General features: G+C 30.2%; 2 protein-coding genes across 4 annotated transcripts; both read left to right on the top strand.

Annotated features, from left to right (window-relative positions):
* Positions 1-3,755: 3,755 nt before the first annotated feature.
* LOC131612113 (protein BPS1, chloroplastic-like) lies at positions 3,756-6,017 on the top strand. 3 transcript variants are annotated; one of them, XM_058883932.1, is made up of 3 exons: positions 3,837-3,908; positions 4,073-4,131; positions 4,628-6,017. In XM_058883932.1, the coding sequence occupies exon 3, from the start codon at positions 4,640-4,642 to the stop codon at positions 5,696-5,698; it is 1,059 nt and encodes a 352-aa protein (XP_058739915.1). In that variant the 5' UTR covers positions 3,837-3,908; positions 4,073-4,131; positions 4,628-4,639; the 3' UTR covers positions 5,699-6,017. The 3 variants fall into 3 exon arrangements, with proteins under 3 accessions (XP_058739914.1, XP_058739915.1, XP_058739916.1); XM_058883933.1 differs by having other exon boundaries at positions 3,864-3,908; positions 4,073-4,127; XM_058883931.1 differs by lacking the exon at positions 4,073-4,131 and having other exon boundaries at positions 3,756-3,908.
* Positions 6,018-10,422: 4,405 nt separating this feature from the next.
* LOC131612112 (protein BPS1, chloroplastic-like) lies at positions 10,423-13,445 on the top strand. The gene is made up of 2 exons (XM_058883930.1): positions 10,423-10,521; positions 11,833-13,445. The coding sequence occupies exon 2, from the start codon at positions 11,845-11,847 to the stop codon at positions 12,901-12,903; it is 1,059 nt and encodes a 352-aa protein (XP_058739913.1). The 5' UTR covers positions 10,423-10,521; positions 11,833-11,844; the 3' UTR covers positions 12,904-13,445.
* The last annotated feature ends 299 nt before the right edge of the window (positions 13,446-13,744 follow it).

Here is a 13,744-nt window from a genome sequence, read left to right as displayed (position 1 = left end):
CATTTTACTGAAATAGGAAATTAATTTAATTCAGATCATGTAAATGTAATCTCTTTGTAAACAGGATATTGTGGCCTCATACACTTCAGTTCCTTCCTATCCCCAACTACATTTGATTTAGTTTTAACTAGAACCTCATCCCTATAAAGAATAGATTCATGCAGTGTCATTACTCAGCTGTTATCAAAATAAATGTAAAAAATAAATTCTATTTGCTTTAAAACCGAGTTTGTATGTCAATCGATCAGTATGTGCCGACCTGACCGATCCATCTGCCGACACATAGCATTTAAAAAAGCGATTTTTGGAAAATCTCGTCGTATGCGCCAACCTGAAATATTTATGCCCCGACACATGCAAGTCACTAGTTACAGGCTTTAAAACGATAGTACATGTGCCAACCTAAAATACTTATGCGTCGGGACATGCACTCAGATTTTACCCAAAATGTTATTTTTCCATACGATTTCGATAATAGCTTTTTTACTGTATATCCAAATAAAAAATAGTTTGAAGCGTTGGAAAGCTAAAAAATAAAACTTTAACATGGCATAGATAGGTGAATTGGCTGCCCATTAATTCTATGTCCAATATCTTTAGGAATGTTATTATCACTTGCCATGTACGTTATGAAGTCTCGTTGTAAATGACAAACCTTGAGTGTGGTTGCAATAATGTTGCTGTGATGTTAATGATGGTATTTTGATGATGTTTTAATGATGTTGTTGTAATGTTCATGATGATATAATGATGATGTGTTAATGAAGTGCATGTTTGAATATATATATATATATATATATATATATATATATATATATATATATATATATATATATATATATATATATATATATATATATATATATATGAATTATGTTGATGGTGATGCAATTGACTAGCCATGGTCGAATATATATATGTGATATTGTTGTGCATCTTGTGAATCATGCAATTCATGGTGTTTTGGACGGTGGTTCGCTTGTGATGAGCCTTAATCCCATTGTGTGGATTAGGTGCATGTAGCTAGAATTTTTTGTCTGGGAATTTTAGTGAAGCGTTACTATGGTGATGGTAGCGAGTTGTGATGTGCTCCGATCCCAAGAGGGAATCAATCCTATGGTGGGGATCATGGAGGGAAATGAACCAGGTGTTCATAATTGGTACACATGCATTATTTCGGTGTTGTTGCATTAACATTCTATGTAATGTTGCATGAGTTTTATTGATGATATGTGTGGTGATGATACATTGTTATTAGTTATGTGATAACTGTATGACTTATTATCGACGAAACATGATGTGTGAATACTTGAAATTTGTTATGTGATTTTTTAGCGATGAATAGGAAGGTGTGAGTATATGTTGTGTTGTTGCTACTTGAATTGTAGACTATATAACCTTGACGTTTATTTTTCTATTATACTTTTTATAATTGATTGTGATTAGTCACCCTTTCTGTTTGAATGTTTCCTCCACGTGGGTAACGTGCAGATACTCAGGAGTAACTTGCAGGTATAAGCAAGATAGCTCTTGGAGTATTTTAGTAGTTTCTATTATGGATAGAGGTATCTTGCTCTGATATGTAACATTAGGTTGTGAACACTTTGTTCAATAATTTTACGTCGCATTATGTTTTGTTTCAAATCTTTCATGAGACTTATGTCATGAATTTGGAAGTTGCTAATAATTATATGATGATGATGATTCCTTTATGAAGTTGAATAAATAACATGAATATGCATGTTTAAGAATAATCCTTATTATGATTATAACCTGTGTTACAAAGTAAGATTGATTTGACTATGTTGTATGACGTGTGACACTCTTGTGTGGTGATTTTTAATTAAAATATTCGTAAATTATATGAGAACTTAGAAGCGTGTTATAAGTTTTATTGCACTTGAAGAGTAGAACAAAGTCAGTTTGATGAAACTCATGTGGAATATTAGTAGGAAGGTTGATAGCTTATGGGTAAAATTCATTTAGACTTACTACTTAAAAAAACACCAGATGATGACTATGAGTGTTTAGGCCAATTTCTCGTGGATTTAGAAAGCAATATTCAAGCAGAAAGAAGATGTACAACAGATGCAGGTGTGGCAGAATTTGAATTAGGAGAAATTCAACATGAAGGCTATGTATATGGTACTAAACAATGAATACCAAGATGTGAATTGGAGGGAGGTGTTCTACAATAATATGGCTCGATCAAGACCAATGTCTGTGATGTGGTTAGCTCGTCACGAGAAGCTAGCCACCAAAGAAAGACTGCACCATTTTGGGATGATTGATAATAAGATTTGCCGCTTCTTTCCAAAGGTCAAAATAATTCAAACATTTGTTGTTTGGTTGTAAGGAGCTGGGGATTATTTTGAAACGTGTTTGTTATTGGTTGCATGTTATTCATGAGCCGACTGAGTGGAAAGATGAGCTCAAATAGATTATTGTAGAAGTAAAGGAAAATGTTGGAAAGCTAATCGCATGAAGTTTGCATCAACCGAAACTATATATGAAGTTTAGAAATATAAAAATGAGAAAAGATTTTGGCATAATGTAAATAACACAAAGATAGAAGAGAAAATTCATAGATGTCATAGTGTAGAGAAGGTGGATAAACCAAAAACTTAGAAAACACATAAGCGTTGATGATGAACTAGCTTAAACTTTTTGTGTTCTTATTTTTCTTAGTCCTTTTGTTTTGTAGTTGGTTGAATTAGTGATAATCGCCTATTCGCCTTGAGTATTTTGATTTTGAAATTAATTTTTCGTTGATTAAAAATGAAAAATTAATAATATAGAAATATTATTTTGTCCTTATTACAAGTTATTTAAAATATTTTAATAATATTTTAATTTTTATTAAAATTATATTCTTTCCTTCTCTTTTTCTCTCATTATCTTTTATTAATATTTATATTTGTAAAGATATTTTTTGTTTTAGTAAAAATTATTTAAAATATAGAAATACTTTTGATTTTTTTTATTAAAAATCATATTCTCTCCTTAATTATTTATAAATTTTATTTATATTTATAAAAATATTATAATAAACTTTATTTTATTTTGATATATAAATGTTTTTTGTCAATCAAACATCCTATCCGGAAAAAAAATTGTATAATATTTTAAAGGTTTGTACTATATATATTAAAAGTTATTTATTAAAATATGTATAATATTTTTTTGTAGTACTTATGGGAACACCATATACATATTTTAATATATAACTTTTTTTATTGCATAAAAAATATATATAATACTATTATATTGTTTTTACTGGAGTCTTTTCAAGTCTTAGAAACAATTTTATTCTTTTTACATAAAATATAATAGTCTTATATTTATATTATGAAAATACCTTTTTGTTTTAGTAAAAATTATTTAAAATACAGAAATATTTTTGATGTTTGATTAAAAAGTATACACCCTTCTTAGTTATTATTTATATTTATAAAGTATATTGTAATAAATTTTATTTTACTTATTTTAAAAAAAGTTTGTCAATCAAACATTCTGACAAAAAAATTGTATAATATTTTAAAGGTTTTAGTACTTTTGGGAATTTTAATATATAACTTATTTTTATTGAATAAAAATTTTATACAATACTATTATATTGTTTTTACCGGAGTTTTTTTAAGGCTTAGAGAAAAAAAAATTTACATAAAAATATAATAGTCTTATTTTAGTTTAGTTAAAAAACATACGGTGTTATATTTTAAGAAAAAGAAAGGTGAACGCGGCAACGTAATGAAACACGTTTTATGTGTAGGACTGAAATTTGAGTCAAATGCATTAAATACATTGTATTCTGCTGCCACAGCTCACAGTAGTAGAAATCGTACTAAAATACAACACAATATTCTATTCTATCGACGAGGCGAAACAACACCAATCTATTACACCAGGTTCGTTCTTCCATTCTCATGCCTCCTTCAATTTTAAAATATATGAAATTGAGAGTTTTGGTAAAACATTAATCTTTTTCTACCAACCCATGAAACTGTTGTAATAGTTCATTTTTGTTTGAGGGTTAGGGTTTTTATATAGAAAAAAATTGTTGCTTTTGTAGGTGGCTATTATTTGTGATTTACTGCTGGATTTTCAACATTGTGAGGGAGTCATAAGTTGATATTCTTTTAAATTTTTAGTTAAGGCGAGAAATGGGATTTTATGGGTCTCTGGTTTTTATATAGAAAAGTTTAGTTAGGTTGCTATTAATTTGTGATTTACTTCTGGATTTTATACATTACCAAGTGTGGAGCTGAAATGAAAACTTTTGTTTTTGTAAATTACCATCAGTAGAGTAGGCTGGATGTTTAGGATTTGTTGGTCAAACCGAGGTTTTAAACTCTGGTTGTGGCTGCAGTTATGCTGTCACCCTTGATATTATGGATATATGCAGAGGAATATGGTTGATGCAGCTGCAATGCATTTGCAAAGGCCTTGAAAACCTTCATGCAGCTGCAATGCATTTGCAAAGGCGTCCCAAACATTCATATTGCGGTCGACATCGTGGTTGTGGACCATAATGTCAAACTATGGCTGAAACATATTCCATTGATTTTCATTAATACTGACTGCCTTTAGCAATGTTGTAATTACTTTCTTATCTTTCTCTTTGCAGTTAAGCATCTAAATGAGTCTTCCACAAGATCCACCCAGATCATTTTTCCCCTTTGGAAATCCTTTCCGGATGATATCACCTAAAGGCTCTAAGTTATCTCCACAACTAGTTGCAGTGTTACGTGCTTTCGAGGAAAATTTGGAAGAGAGGCTGAAAAAGCTTATTCCTAAAAGCAAGGATGAAGTCGTCAGCTTGTCTTGGATGATTTCTGCTATGCAGGTGCTCTGTGAAAGTCACAATGACATTAAAACCCTCATGACAGACCTTGAGCTTCCCGTGACTGATTGGGATGAGAAATGGATAGATGTGTACTTGGACATTAGTGTGAAGTTGCTGGATATATGCAATGCATTTAGCTCCGAGTTATCACGTCTAAACCAGGGCCAACTTTTACTTCAGTGCTCTTTGCTCCATTTAGGCTCCTCCTCACCAGATCAGCTTTTCCGGGCATGCTCTTCACTTGATGGTTGGAGGCAGCATATGAGTTCTAAAAATCCTAGAATCGAAAAATGTGGCAGCATTTTGGATGATCTGGTTGAGTCATCTGATATGCCAAAGGTTAAAAAGTCAGCAAAAGGGAAGGTTTTGATGGAAGCTATATATGGAGTAAAGGCGCTGACAGTATTTGTGTGCAGTGTGTCTGCTACTGCTTTTTCAGGCTCTACAAAGAACTTGATGGATATGGATGTGGCCGATGTGTATTCCTGGGCTCCAGCTTTTAAAGGTCTGCAAAATCTTGTTAATGAGGAGATTAGATTTAGATTTTCAAGTGGGAGATTTACTGTATTGAATGAGCTGGAAGCAGTTGATTTGTCTGTGAGGGAGTTATACCCTAATATCCAAGGTCTTGTACATACAATTGAGAAAGAATCACATGCAAAAACCGTTGAGAAATTAGGCAGAGAAACGGAGAATTTCTCTCAAGGACTAGATCTTCTTGCAAAGGAGGTGGGTGGCTTTTTTCAAGTGGTTTTGGCTGGTCGTGATGCCTTGCTAGCTAATCTGAGGTCAGTTATACTTGGCCATGACCACATCTTGGAAGTGACAAGTGATGCACAAGTGGTCAACTGAATATGTTGCTGCATATATCTGGTATATATTTATGAATCTAGGTATTGGGTTTTATCATTTGTGATTGATAATGTTATTCAATCTTGTTTTATTTATATTGAAGTTATCTTTAGTATTAATAGGTTTTATAGTTGTATTATGGAACTGCTGAATTTGTAGTTGTGATATTCTGTGTATCAAAGTACAATAAAGTATGTATAAAGAAAGTTATTTATGGTCAAAGAGGTTGGTTAAGTTATCACCTACTTACCTTGAAATCTTGAGATCCTTTTAAGCTCTTTCAGTTTTGAAGGAAATGATCTCAAATTGAAAACTTAAATGTGGCATCTGTTTATTTCAGTTCATTTGTAGAAGTGACGAGGGGCACACTGAAATTGAGAGTTTTGATTGAGGGGATCCCCTCATAATCAGATTATATAGATTGTATTTTCTGTGCATAGTGGTGGAATCTATAATATAAGAAAATTAATGGTTGTGGAAGAGTCTAAAATACCCTTATTTGAATTTTTGTCACCACATTAAAATTGTGGTTTTTCGGTCTTTGTACAATAAAGTTCTTAATTTTATTATTAAAATAATACAATTCTTATATTTTATCAAACTTATTAGATCTCTCTCTATTCTCTATTTTTTTTCTCTTTCATCACTTTCTCACTTCTTTCTTCCAAAAAAAATCTATCAATCTATAATATAAAAAAATTAATTGTTGTGAAAAAGTCCAAAATACCCTTATTTGATTTTTTGCCACCACATCTATAATATAAGAAAATTAATTGTTGTGAAAAAGTCCAAAATACCCTTATTTGATTTTTTGCCACCACATTAAAATTGTGGTTTTTTGGTCTTTGTACCATAAAGTTCTTAATTTTATTATTAAAATAATACAACTCTTATATTTTATCAAACTTATCAAATCTCTCTCTATTATCTATTTTTTTCTCTTTCATCACTTTCTCACTTCTCTCTTCCAAAAAAAAATCAATATATCTATAATATAAGAAAATTAATTGTTGTGAAAAAGTCCAAAATACCCTTATTTGATTTTTTGCCACCACATTAAAATTGTGGTTTTTTGGTCTTTGTACCATAAAGTTCTTAATTTTATTATTAAAATAATACAACTCTTATATTTTATCAAACTTATCAAATCTCTCTCTATTATCTATTTTTTTCTCTTTCATCACTTTCTCACTTCTCTCTTCCAAAAAAAAATCAATATATAATATAAGAAAATTAATGGTTATGGAAAAGTCTAAAATACCCTTATTTGAGTTTTTGCCACCACATTAAAATTGTGGTTTTTTGGTCTTTGTACCATAAAGTTCTTAATTTTATTATTAAAATAATACAACTCTTATATTTTATCAAACTTATCAAATCTCTCTCTACTCTCTATTTTTTTTCTCTTTCATCACTTTCTCACTTCTTTCTTCCAAAAAAAAAATCAATCAATCTATAATATAAGAAAATTAATGGTTGTGGAAGAGTCTAAAATACCCTTATTTGAGTTTTTGCCACCACATTAAATTTGTTGTTTTTTGGTCTTTGTACCATAAAGTTCTTAATTTTATTATTACGAAAATCAATCTATAATATAAGAAAATTAATGGTTGTAGAAGAGTCTAAAATACCCTTATTTGAGTTTTTGCCACCACATTAAATTTGTTGTTTTTTGGTCTTTGTACCATAAAGTTCTTAATTTTATTATTACGAAAAATATTATTTTTGATCCAAATATTTTTTATTCAAAAATGAAATAGGCCAAAAAATCTATTATTGATCTAAATATTTTTATATACAAAAAATTGATATTGATCCAAATATATTTTTAAATGACACAAAAACAAAAATAATAGTTGTATATGGAAAAAAATCTATTATTTACGAAAAATGGTATTTATGATCCAAATTTTTTTATTCCAAGATGGTATACGGAAAAATAATATACTATTGAACTAAATATTTTTATATACGAAATTGACTGTTGATTCAAATATTTTTGTAAATGATACCTAAACAAAAATGAGGTATGTATACGGGGAAAAAATCTATTATTAATATAAATATTTTTATATACGAGAAATGGTATTTATGTTCAAATATTTTTGATCCAAAAATGGTATACGGGAAAAAAATCTATTATTGATCTAAATATTTTTTTATACAAAAATTTAATATTGATCCAAATATTTTTTGTAAATTATACCTAAATAGAAATAATATTTGTATTATTATTTACGAAAAATGTTATTTATGATCCAAATATTTTTTATTCAAAAATGGTATACGGGAAAAAATCTACTATTGATATAAATATTTTTATATACGAAATTTACTATTGATCCAAATATTTTTGCAATGATACCTAAACAAAAATGAAGTCTGTATATGAAAAAAAATCTATTATTAACCTAAATATTTTTGTATGGAGAAATGGTATTTATGATCAAACATTTTTTATCCAAAAATGGTATACGGGAAAAAATATATTATTAATCTAAATATTTTAATATACCAAAATTTAATATTGATTCAAATATTTTTGTAAATGATACCTAAACAAAAATAATATTTGTATACGGAAAAAATCTATTATTTACGAAAAATGATATTTATGACCCAAATATTTTTTATTTAAAAATGGTATACGGGAAAAAAATTATTATTCATCTAAATATTTTTATATACGAAATTTACTATTGATCCAAATATTTTTGTAAATGATACCTAAACAAAAAAGAAGTCTGTATACGGTAAAAAAATCTATTATTGATTTAAATATTTTTATATACGAGAAATGATATTAATGATAAAATATTTTTAATTCAAAAATGGTATACGGAAAAAAATCTATTATTGATCTAAATATTTTTATATATTTTTAACATTTTTATTTAAAATAAATGTTGTATCCAAATTCGCGTAACCAAACAGAACCCGTGCGTATGCACATGTTTGTTACTAGTTTGAACAAAAAACTTGAGGGTGTGTTATTATTTTATTTTAAATGTTTTATTAACGTGTAGCCATTTACGGATGAAACGAGATTGAAAATATTTATTTTCGAATACACAAATTCTCAAGAAAGAAATAACTTTATTTTCGGATATACAGATTCTCAAGAAAGAAATAACTTTATTTTCGGATATATAGATTCTCAAGAAAGAAATAACTTCTCATACCAATACATGAATGTTAATGTATAGGTATAGCAATTGCATTATAACATAATCAATTAATAAAGAGAAGTCTATCAGAAATCTATTAGACTTGGTGAATGTAGGATTTATTTTATTTTTATTATATCTCTCATGCAATTTGATTGTATTTTCTCTTATAAAAGGAGTCCCTTTATTTCTAATAATAAATCACAATATTATCTTCTATATAGTTGTTTCTAATAATAAATCACAATATTATCTTCTATATAGTTGTTATTACGAGCTTTAGTTCACGTGTAGGATTAAACTCGAAAATTCTAAAATCATTTTGTGCAAAACGTTCGAGAAAATATACTTGAAATGATTTCTAATGTAAACACCCAAAGAAATAAAGTAAAAGTGTTTAAATAGAGAAATCAAGTAAATAGGTAAACAATAATAAAGCAATTGAAACACTTGAATTAAAAATGGAAAGCAAGTTCATACATTTTCTCACAAACTCGTTTTCTCAGTGAATCAAATGTATGAGTTTTAAAGAGAACAAAATGAACTGCAAACCCTGACTACATTGTCAAAATTTTCTTATATACTAGGTACATTATCAACTGCCAGCAACAACTAACTCTTAAAAATCTGACACGTATACTGCTTCATGGGCTTTCGCCTTCTGATTTATTTCCACATGTCATCGACACTTGAACCATTTCAAACCGCCCCAATTGTTGAAAACATCTTTAAGTCATCCAATCTGTGGACTCAAGAATATACCGAGTTCCAAACACATGATTTCATAGGCGAGTCGAACTCATCACATCTGTCAGAAAGGTTAACATCGAATTTGTGACCTGATGTCGAAAGTATGACTTGGTTATCTACACTTAGCATTTTTTATTTATCTTATATCGCACATTCGTGTCGAAATGTTAAGCTAAAAATCTCAGGCTAATAGATGCCCCCAAAAATGTCATTTTCAATCAATTGAACCAAACCAAACCAAACCAAATTGGTTAGTTTGGTTCGATTCCATTTTTGAAAAATATTAAAAATCGAACCAAACCCTAACGATAGAAATATCATGACCTTTTTTGATCAAAAATTGGTCCAAACCGACCCGATTACATCCCTAATACTAATAAAATACAATTACATATCCAAAATTCAATAACATAAAGATAAAAATATATCCTTCCTTAATCTAAATTTCACGTACAAAGACAAAAAATAAAAAAATTAACAATTTCACAAAAAAAAAAAAAAAACAAACATATTACACGATCCGTTCCAACGCAGAAACTTTCTAAGATTTATATAATAAAAAACAAGGTTTTATATTTTTCTTTGGTCAAGACAAGTCTTATATACTTTAATTTAAAAAAACACATGTTATATTTTAAGGAAAAAATATACTTTAATTTAAAAAAACACATGTTATATTTTAAGGAAAAAATATTAAGTAATAGGCATGCTAACGGTATTAAAACACGTTTTGACCAACTTGACACCTGACACCTTTAAAAAATATAAATACGTTGTATTCTTGTGTATTTTTTTTATTACAATAGAGCACAATATTCTAACTCTCTCAGAGGCAAAAAAACAAAACAACAACAAACCAAACCTCTAAACCCTACTTAGATTATCTTCTAATCCGATCTATTCCAGGTTCGTTCTTTCATTCTATCTTTTAGTGAAAATTTGTAAATCTATTCATTCTTTAGTTTTGATCGGTTTTGTATCTAAATCTATTCATTCTTTCATAGACTCTCACACGGACACTGAGACACGACACATACACCCTCGACACTGATAATCTCAAAAACATAAGACACCGACACCGCTACATATTTGATATTTATTTATCCATCTATTATTAAAAAGAGTTACAAATATTCTAATCAAAATTAATGTGTTCAATTCTTGATGGATAACATTAGCTCAATACATATTTACCCCTTTTATATGTGTATGAGATTTATTCAAAACATACATAAGGTGTGTTGAAGCGAAGAAAAATAACAAAAAAATTTAAAACACTTATCCGAATTGTACGGCAAGTGTTGTATGAGTGTTATATGGGTGTCGGACACTGGTTCAAAGCGTGTCGAAGCAGAGAAAAAGATAATTTTTTTGGTGACACTTGTCTGACTTTTCCGACATTTGTTTGATTTTTTTGACACGTGTCGTACGAGTGTCATACAAGTGTCGGCCACTGACACGTGCCGGACACCACGACACGCCTATTCTTAGAGGTGTCCGTGCTTCATAGGTGGTAGGTGGCTATTAATTTGTGATTTACTGCTGGATTTTCAACATTATGAGGGAGTTAAACGTTGATATTCTTTTAAATTTTTTGTATTAAGGTGAGAAATGGGGTTTTAATTTGTAGCAGGGTTGTAGGAAAATTAATTTGTGAAAGGAGAAATATTTTTTATGGATCTCTGGTTTTTATATTGAAAAGTTGCTTTTAGAGGAAAGTTTAGTTAGGTTGCTATTAATTTGTGATTTAGTTGTGGATTTTCTACATTATCAAGTGTGGACCTGAAATGAAAACTTTTCTTTTTGTAAATTACCATCAGTAGGCTGCAGTTATGCTGTGACCCTTGATATTGTGGATATACGCAGAGGAATGTGGTTGATGCGGCTGCTATGCATTTGCAAAGGCCTCGAAAACCTTCATATTGCAACTGCAATGCGTTTGCAAAGGCCTCCCAAACATTCATATTGCGGCCCAAATCGTGGTTGTGGACTGTAATGTCAAAACTATGGCTGAAACATATTGCATAGTGTGTTGCAGCTCTAGTTTAGAAGGATAACTAAATGTTTATCATAGTAATGAAGTAATTAATATATGGAGAGTTTTTTCTGCTTCCATTGATTTTCATTAATACCGACTGCTTTGTGTGACAGATAATTGAATTTGTATGGTATTTATTTAGCAATGTTGTAATTACTTTCTTATCTTTCTCTTTGCAGTTAAGCATCTAAATGAGTCTTCCACAGGATCCACCCAGATCATTTTTCTCCTTTGGAAATCCTTTCCGGATGATATCACCTAAAGGCACTAAGTTATCTCCGCAACTGCTGACAGTGTTACGTGCTTTTGAAAAATCTCTGGAAGAGAGGCTGAAAAAGCTTATTCCTAAAAGCAAGGATGAAGTCGTCAGCTTGTCTTGGATGACTTCGGCTATGCAAGCACTTTGTGAAAGTCACAATGATATTAAAACCCTCATGACAGACATTGAGCTTCCCATGACTCATTGGGATGAGAAATGGATAGATGTGTACTTGGACATTAGTGTGAAGTTGCTGGATATATGCAATGCATTTAGCTCCGAGTTATCACGTCTAAACCAGGGCCAACTTTTACTTCAGTGCACATTGCACCATTTAGGCTCCTCCTCACCAGATCAGCTTTTCCGGGCATGCTATTCACTTGATGGTTGGAGGCAGCATATGAGTTCTAAAAATCCTAGAATCGAAAAATGTGGCCGCATTTTGGATAATCTGGTTGAGTCATCTGATATGCCAAAGGTTAAAAAGTCAGCAAAAGGTAAGGTTTTGATGGAAGCTATATATGGAGTAAAGGCGCTGACGGTTTTTGTGTGCAGTGTGTTTGCTACTGCTTTTTCAGGCTCTACAAAGAACTTGATGGATATGGATGTGGCCGATATTTATCCCTGGGCTCCAGCTTTTATAGGTCTGCAAAATCTTGTTAATGAGGAGATTAGAGTTAGATTTTCTAGTGGGAGATTTACTGTATTGAATGAGCTGGAAGCAGTTGATTTGTCTGTGAGGGAATTATACCCTATTGTCCAAGGTGTTGTACATTCAATTGAGAAAGAATCACATGCAAAAACTGTTGAGAGATTAGGCAGAGCAACGGAGAATTTCTCTCAAGGACTAGATCTTCTTGCAAAGGAGGTGGATGGCTTTTTTCAAGTGGTTTTGTCTGGCCGTGATGCCTTGCTAGCTAATCTGAGGTCGGTTACTTTCGGCAATGACCATATATTGGGAGGTAAAAGTGATGCACAAGTGGTCAATTGAATATGTTGCAGCCTACATCTTGTATATACTTATGAATCTAGCTATTGGGTTTTATCTTTGGTGACTGATAATGTTATTCAATCTTGTTTTACTTATATTGAAGTCATCCTTAGTATTAATAGGCTTTATAGTTGTATTATGGAACTGCTGAAGTTTGTAGTCACGATATTCTGTGTATCGAATCGAAGTACAATAAAAAATGTATATAAAAAGTTATTTATGGTTAAAGATGTTGGTTAAGTTGTCACCTACTTACCTTGAAATCTTGAGATCCTTTTAAGCTCTCTCAGATTTGAAGAAAATGATCTCAAATTGAGAACTTTAATGTGGCATCTGTTTATTCCACTTCATTTGTAGAAGTGACGAGGGTCACACTGAAATTGAGAATTTTAATGCCAGTGCCTACTATAATAGTTGTATCCCCTCATATTTAGATTGTATTTTCTTTGCATTGTGGTGGAGTTTGAACAAAAAACTTGAGGGCGTGTTATTTTTTAAAATGTTTTATTAACGTGTAGCCATTTACTAGTAAGGCTATTAACACAACACATGGATAAGGAATGAGTATATTTTGTCTGTTAGAAGATTGAAAATATCTATTTTCGGATATATAGATTCTCAAGAAAGAAATATTTTTATTTTCGGATATAAAGATTCTCAAGAAAGAAATAACTTCTCATACCAATACATGAATGTTAACGTATAGCATTATAACATTTAATCAATAATTAAAGAGAAGCCTATCAGAAATCTATTAAACTTGGTGAATGTATGGTTTATTTTATTTTTATTTATATCTCATTCAATCAAGGAGATGGATTGTATTTTCTCTTATAAAAGA

This window comes from Vicia villosa, linkage group LG6 (genome assembly GCF_029867415.1).
Source record: "Vicia villosa cultivar HV-30 ecotype Madison, WI linkage group LG6, Vvil1.0, whole genome shotgun sequence".
Classification (NCBI taxonomy): Eukaryota; Viridiplantae; Streptophyta; class Magnoliopsida; order Fabales; family Fabaceae; genus Vicia; species Vicia villosa.
This window is presented reverse-complemented; position numbering and strand designations above follow the sequence as displayed.

What these genes read in the sequence shown, in the direction of transcription:
- LOC131612113 (XM_058883931.1), top strand. Translation starts at nt 4,640, where the DNA reads ATGAGTCTTCCACAAGATCCACCCAGATCATTTTTCCCCTTTGGAAAT.
- LOC131612112 (XM_058883930.1), top strand. Translation starts at nt 11,845, where the DNA reads ATGAGTCTTCCACAGGATCCACCCAGATCATTTTTCTCCTTTGGAAAT.